Below are 18,244 nucleotides of genomic sequence, written 5' to 3' on the forward strand. Positions count from 1 at the left end.
TTATGGAATAAATAAATAAATAAGATTGTAAAATAAATAATTACATATCCACATATTTATGAAAATCCAAAGTGTACATTTTAAACGATTAAAGCAAACAATTCTGCAAAAAAACAACAACCTGTGTGTGTGTGTGTGTGTGTGGTATGGTGTCCAATGACGTGTCCACACAGACACAAAGAGCAGCTGATACAGAGATATAATGGATCTTTAACCTCTCTAATGAGACTTGCTTTTGCATTACACGCGCTGTACACACACACACACACACACACACACACACACACACACACGTGGTCACAGTGTAATAGTAAACAGACACGTGTGCACGCATGTTGATAAGACCAGTGAGAGACCCAGCAGGGGAGACGATTACCCACGATTCAAACTCAAACTCAAAACAAGAAGCGCAAACGTGATACATGATACTCGGTACTCATAAAACATTTACATTTACATTTGGCAGACGCTCTTATCCAGAGCGACTTACAAAAACTACTATAATAAAATAAAACTCGTTCGTTTTCCAAGTCAAAATCTATTAAAAATATTTGCTCGTTTTGTGGAACACTCACAAACCGCGTTACTCACAATCCGAGGTTCTACTGTGTTTATTATATTTGTGCAAATAAGATTTTTTATATTTTGCATTTTGTTCTTTTCTTCTATAGATATATTTTATATAGCTAAAATTTCTTATTAATCTTTTTTTTTTAAGGTCACGGGCAGTCGTATAAGCATTTCACTGCATACAGTATCATACTGTCTATGACTGTGGATGTGACAAATAAAATTTAACTTTGAATTTTGTTAGTGGTATAACAATAATACATTTTTGTTGCACCTTTACTGTTGTGCTGCATCGATGTTATATGGGAGTAACGTTGCTACCAAGTAAAATCTGCACCATTTTTTTGAAGGCTTTTTATTGAGATGTGTAAATTAGAATAAAAATGGGGCTCAGCACTAACAAGTCACGTTATTGGCACTGGTACACAGATAGGGGAAACACCCGCAGTACTATAGAGAACTATGACTGAAAAAAGCCGAGGTAGCCATTAATCCATCTATAAATAGCTGTTCAGTCTGGGAAACTGGGTCGAGCATTATTAGTTATACTACTGTCATTTGTTTTGGTTTGTTTTGTTCTTTGTTTAGTTTATATTTTGATTAAAGTTCTGTTGACTTGGGCTCTCATATTGGCAATGTTTCTGTAGATGTTCTGTGTGTGTGTGTGTGTGTGTGTGTGTGGAGCTGATGCAGTCATGTCCTGTGTGGTGAGTATTGTGGTTGTTGTCCCCCTGTGTTCTTGTGTGTGTAGCTAGAGTCAGGTAAGTAGCTAGGTGTGTGTTTGGCTAGGAGTGTGTTTAGCTAAAATCTATGTTGAGCTAACTAGCATGCTTCTAGCCATAGCCGCTTTGTGTCTCTAGCTTTTCTGTGTTTCCTGTTTCCCTAGTGTCCCAGTGAGCCTCGCCTGGCCACTGCGTGCCCCCTAGCCTAGCCACTGGGGATCCCTCGTCTCTGTGTTTCTGTGCCCCTATTCCCTAGTGTGTGTTGAGCTATTAGGTAAGTGTAGCTTAGTGCATGTTGGGACTAAAGACATGCTTAGCTACGTAAATGTGTAGCTGACTGCCAGGGTTAAGTACAGCTTAACCATGTTTAGCTAAAAGCCATGCCTAGCTGATTGCCATGTCTTAAGTCCCAGTCCCATCTCTCGTCTCTCCTGTCTCGTCTTGTTGTGTCCTGTTTCAGCTCCATGTGTAGTTTGTGTGTCCTGTTACGTGTCCTGTTACACGTCCGTCTGCCTGTGTTTCGCCACAGGACGTGTCGTAGTCACCCTTTAGCCTGTGTTTCAGTACCAATCTTAAACGTAGTGTAACGGGTAGTAGTGCCTGTTGGTGTTCCTTTGTCTGTGTCCTGCCAGAGAGCCCATGTTGACCCCCATGCCATTAAGTATTGTTTAAGTTTGTTTGTTCCTTTGTTTGTTTTGTGTCTTTATTATTGTTGTGACAACCCTTATTAAAAGACTCTTTTTGTTAAAATATCCCTCTGCTTTTATGTCTGCTCTCTCCGCCCACGGCGATCAACATCCGCCAATACACCCCATTCGTGACAGCTGGTCCTTGTCAAGGTCACTCAGACCCTTTTAAGAAAGGACTATTCACTTGCTGCTTACTATATCCCACACCCTGATAATAAGATAACCAATGTTAGTGACAGGAGATAAGCTCAAAGCCATAACCAGCGCAAGTGCCAGTTAAGAAAACACTCTCTCAATCCATCACAGGGCACACATACACTCACACACTACGGGCAATTTGGAACCCCAGTTAACATACTCTGCATGTCTATAGACTGTGGGAGGAAACCCAGTAACTTGGAGGAAACCCACCAAGCATGGGGAGAACATGCACACAGACCCAAAGCCAGGGATCGAACCCGGACCATGGAGGTGCAAGGCCATAGTGCTAACTGCTACACCACCATGCAGCCTTGCAAGAAAAAGTGAACAAAAACCTTTGTTGAGCTTTAAACTATACTTGGAAGCGGAAAGCCTTTACTGCTTTATTAGAAGAGACCATTGGTTTTACTGTTAGAAGGTATAGTGTGTTATTGTTAGGGTTTACACACAACCAGCGAATAACTTGTAAACCCAAGTGTGAATGTTGTGACCCCAGGGGTCATTGCTATATACTATCGATTGTGATGAATGGATGAACGATCATTTCAAGGCAACTAATGTTAATCAGTTAGTTTTAATCAGCTAGGTCTGTGCCCTAGTTAGTTAATGCTGTATTCCCTCTATCTAATCAGGACTGTCACTGCTTGGCTACATGGATCCTGGCTGTATGTAAGTAATGTAAAGAAGCTGACGTTCTCTCTCAACGTCTCCGAGCATTCCTGATGCATGTCATGATTATATAGATGTAAATCTACAAATGTAAATTATATAAATGTAATATATAAATTATTATAATGTGAAGATAAATTATTTGCATGCGTTTTATCTGTAGTGCTTAATGGGATACCAGTAATAAAGAAATGTTAAACAGTTACACATTTAATGTCATGCTGTATCGATGCTACATAAAAGTAAGATGTTAGTATTAAGTTAAATCTATTCTATGATTTTGAAATGCCTTTATTAAGATGTTTAAATAAGAATAAAAATAAGAATAAAGACGTTGTTCAGTCCACTTTATTGGTTCTGGTGTATAGACAGAGGAAACACCGTGGGAACTTCATTACACACCTTACACACATTACACAACAAAAGCATTTAAACTTTCTACAAGGCAAGCAGGAAAGTAGGACCTTTAATAGTCTATGAGTTATTGTGATTGTTGTTGCAGGAGTTGGTCATTTTCCGCGGTGTGAATTTAAGTTTTATGGGGTTTTTAGGAGCCAGAAGTCCACTGTTGTTCAGCTCCAGAGGAACCTGATGAGAAGATGAGAAGAGTGAAAATGACTTCCTGAACAGAATATAAAAATAAACAACTCAAACTGCTTTAAAATCAGAACTTAATTAGGTGTTAGGGTGATGGTTTAGATGATTAGTGATAGAAGATCCTGACCTTCGTTTCCTCAGAAAGACTGATGTCGAATCTCTGCAGTATCTGAACAGCAGCCAGCTTCATGATCACGAGGGCGAACCTCATCCCGATGCAGTTCCTGGGTCCTAACCCAAACGGCATGTACGCATACGGCTCGATGCTCTCCTTATTCTCCTGAGTGAACCTGAAACAACATGGACCATCAACACACAACACAGATTTTTTTTAAAAAGCCCCATTCAGATGGGATTACATTTACACTTGTATAAACTGTTTAATAAAACTTTATTCAGATCAGAGAAAAATAAGTACAATTCTGAGTAATGTGTCAAAACATTAAACAATAAAATGTAGCATTGTGCAGGGAAAACTGTACTACTGAGTGATAAAATACTACATACTCCATTCAAGCATAGAGCTAACCAGAGTAAGAAGAATGCTACCTTTAGCTCGCTGCCAAGACAGTTCGCTAAGCACTCAGTCATAAGGAAACATTTTACATTTGTTTAATGATGTTTAACCTTACTGTATATTAATGTATTTGTACCTGTCAGGGTTGAAGGTCTCTGGATCAGGCCAGTATTCAGGGTCTCTATGCAGGGCGTAAATGGGGACCATAACGACTGAGTCCTTAGGGATTGTAATGCCACTTATTTCAACAGTTTTTTTGCAGACTCTCTCCAGGCGAAGTGCGACCGGGTACAACCTGAGCGACTCGTTCAGAGCAGCATCCAGATAATCCATGTTCATCACACCATCATAATCAACTTCACCCTGAAGACCAAAAGACAAGACGCATGCTATGAATTTAAGTTCTGTCTTGCTCTATATGTAAAACCTGTAATGGTCTATATAAAATTATATATATATATATATATATATATATATATATATATATATATATTTATTTTTTTTTTTTTTTTATTCACCTCGTTAGGGAAAGTTGTGTCTATTTCTTTCTGTAGTTTCTTCATGGTCTCGGGATTACTGGCCAGATTGTAGAAAAGAAATGACAGTGTGCTGCTGCTCGTCTCATAACCAGCAAAGATAAACATCATTGACTGGGACAGGATCTCATGATCACTCAGACCTTTAAATATCACACACACCACTTATCATGAGCACACTTTTTAAAAAATATTTATTTTCTCAGGTTTAATGCCAACAGTGAGCATATCCTGTGTTGTTACTGAACGGTATTCCCTCAAATGAAATAAGAAGAGGGACTGTCATGCATGGTGCATATATGAGATATAATGTTAAGGTTTATAATGTACGTGGCTTGGGGTGTCTGGCCATAAGCTTAAATGTGCTATTTTTTAACAGTACACAGTCACAGTCACATGCATGCTGTGTGGTATCTCTCCCAGCCAGTAGCGCAGACTCATCAAACAATAAATGGCAAAATATTTTTGTTCCTTAGTGTAAGGGCTTAGACTGTTTAAATTTGTGGCTTTGCTGCATAATAAACAATTGAAATACATTAGGTCCCCAACTTACGAACATTCAAGTTATGAATTTCCACTGATACGAATGGACCTCGGTCCTACTAACCTTTGTAGAAGAAAACAGATTGCAGAAGTAGCTCACATGAATTGTTCAAAAATAGACACTGCAGTGCACCAAATACCAATATTTACAATTATACACAATATTTTCAGTGTTTAAGTGAATGTATGAAATGTCTAAACTCCGGTATATTGTATGTATGTAATGTAATGTATGTATGTATGTTTCAATGAATCAGTCCAGGAGCGCTATGATGTAAAAAAAAAGTGGATTGGTATGCTTTACATTGTATATCCGTGCTAAATTCATATAAGACTCATGTGGTCTGACTTAAAAACAAATCCGACTTGTTCGTAAGTTGGGGATTAACTCTATATACACGCTCAAAATTTCCCTGAGATAATTACCCTTAACATTCAGATGGTCGTTTTCTGATTTCTGAGAATCGATCATCAGCTGCATGAAGTCCACTCGTCTCTGCAGATAGTCAGGGACAACAAAGGAATATATCAAGAGTAAAACCTAAAGTGTGTAAGGAAACTTACGTTTCCTTTAGTTCTACCTTATGATCCTTAGTCATATGTTCAGACTTGATCTTTTGCAGCGAGGCGTAAAAGAAATCAGTCACTGCAGTCGGGAAAAAGGCAAATTCCATTTTCTCAAAGAGTGGTGCAGTAAAGGGGAAGAGCGCTGTGAGAAACAGAAAGGAAAATTTTTTTATTTAAAAAAAAAACTAAAAAAAAAACTAAAAAAAAAAAAAAAACAAGCAGAAACACATCAAATCAATAAAGGCCACTAAATTACCAACGGTGAGGAACAGGGGGTTGAGAAAGTCAAATTTGAGCATTTTCTTGATGTTGGATACGAAGGGATCTTTGGGGTTGTTCAGGGAGTCGATATCGACACTAAACGATGTGCTCGTCACCACGTCCATACTGTACGCTCCGAAAAACCTAAAAGGGCCAACAACACCATCAAATCAAATTATCAGCAGGCAGAAATCTGTACACACACATACGCAATGATCTGTTGTGAGTTACGTGTTATGATTTACTCTTTGATATCTGCTGATTCTCCTTGCTCCGACGTCTTCTGCAGATTTTTAACCAAAGTGTGAGAATGGGACTTCATAATTCCAAACATCTGAAGAACATGAAATAACATCTACTGTTAGTCTATTCATTCAAAATGTCTTTTTAATCATTAACCTTAATGGTGTTGTGACACACACACACACACACACACACCTCCTTCAGTCTTCCGCTGGTGAAGGACGGAGACAGAACGCTCCTGATTCTCCTCCAATCCTCGTCCTCGACGATGGACACGGCGTCATACAGAGGGCCGTTCAGACGGAAATTCTGAGTTAAATCAGAAGTATTCATTAAAATCACTCACAGTTAAAGATCTTATTATTTTATGTAATTATTATTATATTTCAATTGTATTGTCTTGTATCTGTAGGATTTTATGCACTGAGCTGCTGCCACATGACCGGCTGATCAGATAACTATAATAAAGTGTGTGTGCGTGTGTGTGATCTCACTCTGCGGTTAGTGAAGAGAGAGTAACACTCTTTAATCAGGACAGTTTTGATGATTTCTCTGTCCATGACACAGAGGACCGGCTGTCTCCCGTCGTATATACTGTAACAAACACCACAAACATCAGACGTTACATAATCTATTACAGATATAAAATAACTTTGAAGTAGAATTAGTGGGAGAATATAAAAGCCACTGGATAATCGAGAAACTGTAAAATTAGTGTGTAAAATTAGAACTCTATATAATATTTAGACAATTTTAGATCATTATTTTGTTCCAGAAACACTGGGAATGTTCCTATAGATTCTATAATAATATAATTACACAATTCTTATACAATGATAGTAATAATAATTGGTTCTGTTTATCTCTGATGATTAGCTCGGGTGATGTAAGTTGTTGTATAACTGAGACTGCTGTGAGAGTGACGTTCTAAACACACGGTTGTGTCTCATGTATGAAGAGCACTGTCGTAACCTAATAAATACTATCTCTTACCAATTAAGGGAATATGGATGAACCCTAACTTTTAAAACAGTTAATGTCGTTGTTGTTGTTGTTGTTGATGTAGTAACAGTATAAACAAATTTCATAAACATTTCTAATCTTATTAAAATGTCTAAAGTCTGTAATTTTAGTTGGAACACATTTTCCCCAACCGTTACTGTAACACTAACTACAGACTGGAACACACTCACCCCCATATCCTGCCGTACTTCTGGAAACACTCCATATCAAAGGTTTGTATTCCCTAAAAATCCGTGAGAGATATTCTGTAAATGTGTCTTACACTGAGTGTATAGAGTAGTTCCTTTAGGATGTTTTTAATGTTTATAATATAATATAAACTCACCTTACGATACTCTAACATGGTTCCAAAAAATGGTACGGGTTTGGGACCGGAAACTCCCAACCGCTTGAAAAACCCGTACGGCCAGTACCCATACCTGAGGAACACACAACACAAGCACTTCTATAAGGAGGAAGGAAAGACGATAATAATGCAGGAAAGATAAATATGCTGATCTTCATCAGGACCTATAGGAAATGTTACTGTGCTAAACTACAGTACATCCCAGAATATACCATAGTGTTACCATGGTCATCACGTCAGAAATGATGATGGGAGGCACCGCAGGACCAGAGTCAGTACTGTGGCATTCCACTGGGTACCGTGGTAGCACCACTAATCCCATAGAGCGTAGTTACAGTAATGCTCTAAAGAGGCTCCTGAAACAGCCTGGGAGACGCTGATTAAGATTCAGTTATTCATCTCATGTACCTTTTACAGCACAGTGAAATTTAAGACGTTTATTCATATATCCCTTTGATCAGAGTGCAGGGTCAGCCAGGATACAGTGCCTCTGGAACAGATACGCTCCATGGCCTTGCTCAGGGGCTCAAAAGTGGGAAGTTGGCAGTGCTGGCGCTTGAACCCCTGACCTTCCAGTCAGTAACCCAGAGCTTTACCCGTCTGAGCCACCACTGCCCAGGACCCACTGCCCACACCACATCGGGTAGTGATTAAGACCCAGAAATCAGATGGTTAACCGTTATATATGTAATATTTACACACACTTTTACTAAAATATTAATCAGTGTGCTCCAGTGTGATCGTGTATGAATAAGATATTAGTGAAGTGAAGTAAAGTGAGTGAGTGATCACTTACAGCAGGATGAGGCTGATGAGGATGATGATCAGAGCCCAGGTCTCAGCTGATAAACTCCACCAGAGCTCCATCCTGATTAGTCTCAGTGTTAGAAGTGTTAATACTCTTAATATTAGTAAGTTGTTATTGTAGTGTGTGTGAGAGTGTGTGTGTGAGAGTGTGAGCACTGTCTGAGAAGGCTTTTAAACCCAACACTACAGTTAATGATTAAACACACACTTATGTAACTTACCTCTGCACACACTCAGTGACACTGCATCTTTACCTCTGAACACTTTATTACGTGTGTTAAGGTTTGTTTCAGGGCTTTATGGAATAAATAAATAAATAAATAAATAAATAATAGATAGATAAATAAATAAGAAAAAATGTTAAGATCTTACATATTTAAATAATTACATATCCACATATTTATGAAAATCTTAAGGGTAAATTTGTTTATGATAACAATATTATTAGGATAAGTTTACAGTAATCAAGTTTTAAAATACAACAACAACAATAATAATAATACTACTACTACTACTACTACTACTAATAATAATAATAATAACTTAATTTCTATTTGGCTCAGTAAATTGTAATGGGAGCGTCTCTAGTAGATCCAGTAACTGAGTTTAGAAACTGTGTAGGTGTATAAAGTTGAGACTTTAACTTTGCTGTAATTAATGCAGCATTAATCTTCGATTAGTGTTTTGTGTGTGTGTGTGTGTGTGTGTGTGTGTGTGTTAGCAGTGTTTATAGTGGCAAGTAATAAAAAATGAAGTCATTATACTGTTATATAACACTATATGGAGGAGAGATAACCTCCACACGCACACGAGAGTATGTATACACACACACACACACACACGCTATATAAAATAATATAGTGTCTAAATTGTTTAGCTCACAAACACTTCTGTTAAAGCTGTTAATGCTTAGACATTATGGTTTTATTTTCGTCTATGATTATATTATCTATGTTTTGTTCCTTTCAGTGACTCAGCTTCCTGCGTTGCGACATTTAGGTTATGTATCTCTCTTTGCTCTCTAGCAGGCAAGAGGACGAGGTTGTCTCCCTGAGATGGCATGGTGCTGTAACAGGTGCTGTATTCTGAACTCCACTCATAATGTTGGTCCATGGGAATGGCCTTGGTGTCATAGATGCTGAGGGACACGGCGTGCAAGTTGATTTGCTTTGACCATGTCACCTTGCTAAAACCTTGCTAAATCCACAGGAACAAAAAACAAATGTTTCTTATGATTCTAAAGAACAGGCTGGTATATATATGGCTGAGTTTATATCTACCAACATGGATCAGGATTTGATGTCACAGAGCCAAGAAAGAAACTGTTCTCCACCTCCTTGATGCCAAATACAGCTTTGTCCATGAAACATGTCCAATGCTAATGTCCTTTTTTCCCTCACAGGAACAACACATGGCATCCTCAGCCAGGCACACATGCATAGGGTGAGGTGTGCCACCATGTTTGCTGCGCTGGGAGTTGTGTGAATTTATACGATAGCTTTTGGATTTGTTGAATTTGTGTTTTTCTTTTTGTTGCCTGCCATTGGATTGTGTGTCTTATCAGTTGGAGTCGTAAACCATCAAAGCCGAACTGGTCATATCAAATATAGTTGATGTATGTGTTTACAGACTGTACAGCAGTCAGCCACTAGAGGGCCTGAGATACATTTTGGTTGAACCTTTGACTTCATTACATGGTTTACTGATATACACTGATCAGTCATTGCATTACAACACATCAAACACAGTATTGTACAGGTTCCCCTTGTGCTCTGGGTGTTCTGGTGCCTTTCTAGCATTGACATTTTTCAGTGATTTGTGCTCCTTTGGCTTTTCTGTGAGATCAAACAAGATGTGCTGGACTTTGGTCTCTGTGGGCATGGGCGGGTACTGGGCATGGGCGAGCCCATGATCCTGTCACAGGTTTACTGGAGTATAACTACATAATAATTAATGTTTTTCTCTTCACCCATCAGTGACCATACTATTATGGAGGATTGGAGTATTCAGTCCTTTTAAGATTTTTCAAAAGGTGAAGTTAAATATTAATTGCCACACGCAGGCCTGATTACTGACAGACCTGCTAAATCAAGAAATTACTTAAATAGGACCTATCTGACAAAGTGAACCACACTAAAAGATCTTACACCATGCCACGATCTAAAGAAATTCAAGAACAGATTAGTAGCAGTTCTCTAAATGTTTTTCTAGGCTTTTATTAGCTCCTGGATAAGTTGTTGTTGTGCTCTTGGAGTAATTTTTAGTCGACCAGCCACTCCTGGGAAGGTTCCCTACTCTTCAAGGTTTTCTCCATTTGTAGATGATGGCTCTCACCATGGTTCACTGGAGTCCCAAAGTTTTTGAAATGCCTCTGTAACCCTTTTCAGACTGATACATGTCAATTACATTATTTCTCATCTGTTCTTCATGTGCTCATGATGTTTTCTGTCTTCTTTTTTTTTTTTTTTTACTTTTAGCTTGCTTCACCTTGTAAAGCAGGTTCTATTTATATGAATTCTTGATTCAACAGGTCTGGCAGTAATCAGGTCTAGCGGTGGCAGGTAAAATTTTACTTAGTTTTCCAAAAATATATATTTAATCATACCTGTAGTTAATTCATGAACAAAGGAGTGGTTACTTTTGCACATAGGGCCAGGCAGGTTTAAACAGCATACAGTATTTTCCTTAACAAATGAAATCATCATTTTGTATTTACTCAGGTTATCTTTGTGTCATATTAAGATTTGTTTAATAGTCAAAACCATTTAAGTGTGGCAATTATACAATAAATAAGTAAATAAAGAAATCAGGAAGTGGCAAATCATCACTGTATATATATTGAACAAGTTTAGAGATAAAACTGATTCCTGAGGTGCTGCATGGTCAGAACCACAGCGTCTCCGAGTTATTTATACCTTCATGATTGGGAAATAAAGATTCTACTCATGCAAAAACAGAAAGTTCTCGATCTGATTAAGTCAGTGCCGCAGAGCTGCTAATATCAGATTTCTACTATAATAATTAGAAATCTGATATTAAACTTTTCATACAGTCAGGACTAAAACAATAAACTAACAGTCAGATTAAAACATCCCAAAGGTCACTGCAACTGTTCCTGAGCACCACACACTCAATACGCCAGTAAAGTTAATTATGAGCAAAGTCAATGAGTTAAGTTATTAGAGAACTTCTAGGTAGGGGCAGTAAAAAATTAAGCAACACTGAATTCTGCTAACATTACTGTACAATGCGCAGTGATGAAGTATCTAATTAGTGAGATCATGTGTTTTGAGCACAGGGAGAACTACAGTATAATCCATGGATTATGTTGTCCTAATACTTTTGGCCACCTCTTTAAAATGTAATTTTCCCCTTGTATTAAGATGTTGTAATAAAGGGAGTTCATGAAAATGTAATTAATATGGAAAGATTGGTTTGCAATAAATGATTAAATTTGAATTCTGATTAGCGGTCCGACTATCCATATACCCTCTTGTAATACACCAAGATGCCATTCTTTGCAGATTATCTTTTACAGTACAAGGCGTTTGGCAGCCACTTTTTCCCAGATCAACTTCCATAAAAGCTTTGAATTGCCATGGCTCACTAGGCTACCATCAGCACCTTCAGTCAAAGTCACTGTTGGAAGGGTTTTCTTGTTTGTAGTGTCTGAGGGAGGAGAGGATGGGCTGCAGGTCAGCTGTACAGCAGTGATACGAGAAGCATGTGAGAATATGACTTCACCAGGAGATTCTAATGATAATGTACAATGTGTTGGCATGGCAGGGTGGATTTAATTATTTGTTATCAAGATAGAAGAAATAACATGATGGGGGAAAGAAAGCTGTGGGAGAAAATGCGTGCACGGACGTTGATTATACCAGTAAGTTATGTGCACTAGCAGGGGAGGTGATTACCCACTTCCGCAGCGCAAGAGAGAGAAAAACCGTGGGCGCAGTTGTGATCACATGACGCGAGCGTCAAAACAAGAAGCGGATGCACAATACATGATACTCGTAAACCAAGACTTGCTCTTTTTTCAAGACAGAATTTAGTAAAAATCTTTGCTCATCTTGCAGAACACTCACAAACCATGTTACTTGCAATCCAAGGTTTTACTGTACACCATTAAAAGTAGAGGGGGAACCTTATCTGATAGCACAAACTCTTGCCATCAGGATGTGTTTCCCTTGCTCTCATGGACATATTTCGAATGATAACCCTTTGCTGAGTCACTTGTAGGCTGTAAAGACCCTCTGAGAACTGCATTTATGTCTATACTGGACTTGGTAGGAGTAAATCAGTGTGTAGTAGGACCCACTCATAAAGCAGGTCACACTTTAGATTTAATAATATTATTTGGATTAAGTATAAGAAATGTATTCACAATTCCACTATCTGAAGTTATCTCAGATCACTATCTTGTCTTAATTCAAGTGTGTCACAATAATAATGTACACACAGCGCCGCGCTACCGTATTAAACGTACATTCACATCAACTACCAAACAGAGTTTTATCAGTAATCTCCCAGAGTTCCCAACTTCGATTAGATCACCGTCTGACCCCACAGAACTCGATCAGGCGACTGAATATTTAGAGTCGACATTTCGCTATACCCTAGATAATGTAGCTCCAGTTAAAAGAAAAATTATTAGAGATAAAAAACTTGCTCCCTGGTATAACGATCACACGCGCACTTTAAAACAGACCGCTCGGAAATTAGAACGTAAATGGCGTCAAACTAAATTACTAGTATTTCAAATAGCATGGAAGGAGAGCATCCTGAACTATAGAAAAGCTCTTAGTGTAGCTAGATCAACATATCTCTCCACTCTTATAGAAAATAACAAAAATAATCCTAGATTCTTATTTAATGCTGTAGCCAAATTAACCAGAAATAAGACCACTGCAGAAATCTCCACAACAACATCATGCAATAGTGAGGATAAATATTAGGCATAAAATTGAGGTTTTGAAACCGAACAATGTAATTGATGCAGATGTTAATCTAGCCATGTCAGACCAGAACCTAGAATACTTTACGCCCCTTGAAGAGAATGAACTAATTTCACTCATCTCTTCTTCAAATTCATCAACCTGTATATTAGATCCTGTACCGACACATTTTCTTAAACAGATAGTACCAGCAATAATAGAACCCCTGTTGAGAATAATTAATTCTTCACTCAGCATTGGATATGTTCCAAAATCTTTTAAGTTAGCAGTTATCAAACCAATAATTAAGAAACCTGACCTCGACCCCTTTCAGCTGTCCAGTTACAGACCGATATCAAACCTCCCCTTTATCTCTAAGATCCTGGAAAAGATAGTAGCGGAGCAGCTATGCTCATATAAACATAGAAATGGCATACATGAACTGTATCAGTCAGGATTTAGGCCTCATCACAGTACAGAGACAGCGCTCGTTAAAGTAGTAAATGACATTCTATTGGCCTCTGATCAGGGTTGTGTAACTATGCTTGTATTACTTGACCTCAGTGCAGCTTTTGACACTGTTGATCACGCTATTCTTCTTCACAGATTAGAAAATGTAGTGGGAATTAAGGGTACAGCCCTCTCCTGGCTCAGATCCTATCTGACCCATCGTTATCAGTATGTAGACTTAAATGGTGATTTTTCTGCATGTTCTCTAGTGGAGTTTGGCGTTCCGCAGGGTTCAGTTTTAGGTCCACTGCTTTTTTCCCTTTACATGCTTCCTCTGGGCAACATAATCCGTAAGCATGGTATTAGTTTTCATTGTTATGCTGACGATACACAGTTATATGTCTCAGCAAAACCTGATGAGAAAAAACAGCTTACTAAAATTGAGCAATGTGTGCAGGACATAAGAAATTGGATGCTAATTAACTTCCTTTTGCTAAATCCAGGTAAGACAGAAGTTCTAGTCATAGGACCGCATACAGCTAGGAGTAAAATTTTAGATCACACCGTAACTTTAGATGGCCTTTCTGTTTCATCAAATGCAACAGTGAAAGACCTTGGTGTGATTATTGATTCCAGCCTTTCATTTAAAGCTCATGTAGATAATATTACCAGGGTAGCATTCCTCACCTCAGAAATATTGCCAAGATAAAAAAATATATTGTCGCTAAACGATGCAGAAAAACTAGTTCATGCTTTTATCACCTCTAGGTTGGACTATTGTAATGACTTACTGTCTGCTTACATAAATAAGCTTCAGCTAGTCCAGAATGCAGCAGCAAGAGTCCTCACCAGAACCAGAAGATATGAGCACATCACCCCTATCTTATCTTCACTCCATTGGCTCCCTGTGAAATTTCGCATTGATTTTAAAATACTACTCTTGACATATAAAGCATTAAATGGTCTCGCGCCGCAGTACCTGAGCGAACTGCTAGTGTCTTACAATCCGCCACGCCTACTTCGATCAAAGGATGCAGGCTGCTTGTCAGTACCGCGTATTATGAAAAATACAGCTGGGGGCAGAGCTTTTTCTTACAAAGCCCCAAAGTTATGGAATAGTCTTCCAAATAGTGTTCGGGACTCAGACACAGTCTCAGTGTTTAAGTCCAGGCTAAAAACCTATTTATTTAGCCAAGCATTTTTATAAATAGATTAGCCTTAGGTAAAGGAGCAGATCTGGGGGACTCATGGACGTAGAGTATTATGGTGAACTGGTATGTTTGGATGCTGTCTTCCTCACTCTCATTGATCACTCAGGTTTGCTGACGGTGAGGTGATTGTTTGCTTTACATCTCAGTTCCCCCTCATGTTTGTATTTCCTTCTGGCTCCTCCCTTTTAGTTATGATGTCATAGTAAGTCCTGCCGGAGTCTCTGCTTGCACTCTACAGTTAATATACATTCACATTATACATTGTGTGACTGTGACCATACCTAACTGCCATCTCTCCTCTTCTTCTCTTTCCCCCTCTCTTTCTTTTTCCTCTCTCCTCCTGTCTCCCCCTTTCACTCTTTCTCTCTCTCTCTGTCGAGCTACACATGTCGTTCCTGAGCTGCCAGTGATCCAGACTCCCTCTGCCCTCCGGACCTGTCTGACCCATCCTGGTGCCCCGCTTCTGGCTGAAGATCTCGTCACATGGATGCCCCGTGTGTCTCTCTGGGATGCGTCTGGTGTCTGGGAATGATTCTCTCTACCTAGAAAATGGTTCTGGCCTTGACTGGTGTTGGCAACTGTTTCTCTGGGGACTTGACAGTTCGATAGTTCATGACTGGAACTTCTTACAAGTCTACCTGGGTCTTCAATAACTACCTGGACTCCATATTAACATCAATTAACATCAGCTATTATAGCTGAACTGCCTCCCACCCTACACACTGTATAAATGCAGATCATTTACTGCTTTCTGTTTCACCCAAATGAGGATGGGTTCCCTGTTGAGTCTGGTTCCTCTCAAGGTTTCTTCCTCTTACCATCTCAGGGAGTTTTTCCTTGCCACTGTCGCCCTCGGCTTGCTCACCAGGGACAAACTGACCATTTTGATTCATACAAATTCACATTTCATACAAACCTATATAATTCTTTTGACTATGTAAAGCTGCTTTGCGGCAATGAAAATTGCTAAAAGCGCTATACAAATAAAATTGAATTGAATTGAATAATGAGCATTTTATTCGCGTGATGTCAACACACTAGGTCACATCTATCTGAATAAACCCAAACTGCATATGAATGAAATAACCACTTGTAGTGGTCCATTTTATTTGAATTAAATATATATATATTGTAGCATTTTTACGCCGGAAAGAATGCTGGAGAGACGAGTGAGCTTATTTGCTACCCAATGCAATGGCTGGGAGTACTTTATTTAGCACACAGCAGGTATGGCATGAGCAGCACTTTCACTCAGGAGCCTACAGCTAATTCAGCACTAGCTTGAACTGGAGCACATTTCACACGTCACACCCACCTCATACACAACAGGGCCGAAGCCACTTACCCAAACACCTTTCCCCATCACGGTGAACACACCGACATTCCCGCATAGCATGCTGGTCGTCAGCCGCCGCCCCGCCCACGCCACAAAATATATATATATATATATATATATATATATATATATATATATATATATATATATATATTCCATTGATAAAACAGCACGAATAAATCATGGGTATCGTATATCAGTTATAATAATAAACAAATAATACAACGCATGTTTAGATAAGTTTCGTTTTCAAGGCGCGTGAAATTTGCCGTCTTTTCCGTTTCAGGCATTTAAAAACGCTAGTAATGTCCTTTTCGGCCTTTATCGCGCTCCGTAGAAGTTCACTGGTTCGCGCATAACCCTCCGCGGGCGCGCTTTCTCCTAAATGCTCGTTCCCTGTGCCGTTTTCTAGGGGGTGGGGCTAAAAAAACGCATCCTGGTGGGGGAACCAACTTCGACACAGCACCGGCCGTACGCTGTCAGACACGGAGGACACACCCACCAGGGTTGCCAGTTTCTTTCTCATTCAGACACTCCATAAGTGTAAACACACCAGAGACAGACTGATCATCTGTACAGATCTCTACAGGGACACTTCAGGATAATCACACACACACAGGCAGCAGACTGTTAAAGCTGAACATCTGTACAGTACCAGTCATAAGTTAGTATACCCCTCAAATTCAGTGTTTATTCTTCACAGGTTTATTTACTACATCATAAACTACTGAAGATAAACTATAAACTATAACACACATGGCTTTAGGAAATGAAGTAACAACAGCAACAGTCATGTATTTTATACCCCTTTGATATTCCACAATCTATATCATTTATTCATTTAATACATTATAAATTTGACGTTATTTATTTCTATTTAATTCCATTGTAGCTGTTCTGTTCCATTCTGTTTCATCTCTTCTATTATTACAGAAACGTCTGTCTATATTTCTACCTTCTAATTCTTTCCTTCCTTGTTTAAGGTCATGAACAGTCACTTTAAGCATTTCACTGAACATCATACTTTGTATAGTCGTGTACGTGATGAAAATTTTAATTATGAATTTGAAATTTTAAGCCATGAAGGTTCTTCATACAGTAGCAGATACATCTCAATATCAACTGTTAGAGGAGATTACTGCATAAAGAAGTACAAACAAGAAAATACCATCGACTTAGAAAAGGTTTTTAAACTTTTAACTGGTCGTGCATGTGTGTGTGTGTGTGTGTTGTAGTTCAATATGTTATTAATGTTATCTTTGCGGCTGTAACATACTATAATAATATTGGACTTATTTTGGGCTCATTTATGAAGCTGTGGTTTCTTATTTGTATTGTAAAGTGGGCAGCCATGACCAGGAGAGGAAGTGTGTATCAGCGGCGGTGTTATAAACTGATTAACTACAGCAACGTCGTCAGGAAGAGTAAACACTCAGGCTTAGTAATCCTCTATTGTTTATTTCCTGAGTTAATGTTTTGTGGAGAGATCTCTGTATAGCATTATATCATTTATTTATAAATTCTAATATAAAAAGATATAATAATAATAATTTAATCATATAATTCTTATCATATTATTTAATGTAGATGGAATGTTTTAGTGAAATGTTTAGACTGTGTAAATGCTCCTGTTCTCAAAGTGTCCATTACTGTACTGTAGCTGCTCCTCAAAACAAGGTGCAGGCAAGGGTGGAGGATCACAGGAGTCCTTTCTTGGTGTCTTCACAACATCTATTAGAGTCACGAACATTGAGGAGATAGGAGCATCATCATCATCAAAGTCTGCAGCCTTCATGAGTGTATCAGAGGGTTCAGCTCAAGATGCAAACAAGTGGGAGCTCTCAGAACAGACGTTCTAAAAGTTACTCAAAAAGATTAGAGTAAAACAACCTGTTCAGTTCTGATAGAGGATGAGCTTATAGTACAATGACTGGAAGAGAAGAATATGGAGAAGGAAAGCAATGGCTCATGATCTAAAGGTGTTTATTAACCTCACCAATGATATGGGTGTGTTCTCTC

The 18,244-nt window shown here is 38.7% G+C and overlaps 1 protein-coding gene across 1 annotated transcript; it reads right to left on the minus strand.

Moving 5' to 3' along the window:
• Positions 1-3,181: 3,181 nt before the first annotated feature.
• LOC128506172 (cytochrome P450 3A30-like) lies at positions 3,182-8,438 on the minus strand. Its single transcript, XM_053476489.1, has 13 exons — positions 8,281-8,438; positions 7,464-7,557; positions 7,309-7,361; positions 6,610-6,709; positions 6,311-6,424; positions 6,118-6,206; positions 5,868-6,016; positions 5,626-5,753; positions 5,471-5,540; positions 4,484-4,644; positions 4,102-4,328; positions 3,576-3,738; positions 3,182-3,439 (listed from the first exon to the last, which is right to left on the minus strand). Exons 1-13 carry the CDS (start codon positions 8,349-8,351, stop codon positions 3,326-3,328), a joined length of 1,533 nt encoding a protein of 510 aa, XP_053332464.1. The 5' UTR covers positions 8,352-8,438; the 3' UTR covers positions 3,182-3,325.
• Between the last annotated feature and the right edge of the window lie 9,806 nt (positions 8,439-18,244).

The sequence above is a fragment of the Clarias gariepinus genome, chromosome 18, assembly GCF_024256425.1.
Source record: "Clarias gariepinus isolate MV-2021 ecotype Netherlands chromosome 18, CGAR_prim_01v2, whole genome shotgun sequence".
Taxonomy (NCBI): domain Eukaryota; kingdom Metazoa; phylum Chordata; class Actinopteri; order Siluriformes; family Clariidae; genus Clarias; species Clarias gariepinus.

What these genes read in the sequence shown, in the direction of transcription:
- LOC128506172 (XM_053476489.1), bottom strand. Translation starts at nt 8,351, where the DNA reads ATGGAGCTCTGGTGGAGTTTATCAGCTGAGACCTGGGCTCTGATCATC. An exon ending in CTCATCAGCCTCATCCTGCT is followed by an intron (nt 7,558 to 8,280) that starts GTAAGTGATCAC and finishes TGTGTTCCTCAG; the next exon opens with GTATGGGTACTGGCCGTACG. An exon ending in GAGACCTTCAACCCTGACAG is followed by an intron (nt 3,739 to 4,101) that starts GTACAAATACAT and finishes ATGTTGTTTCAG; the next exon opens with GTTCACTCAGGAGAATAAGG.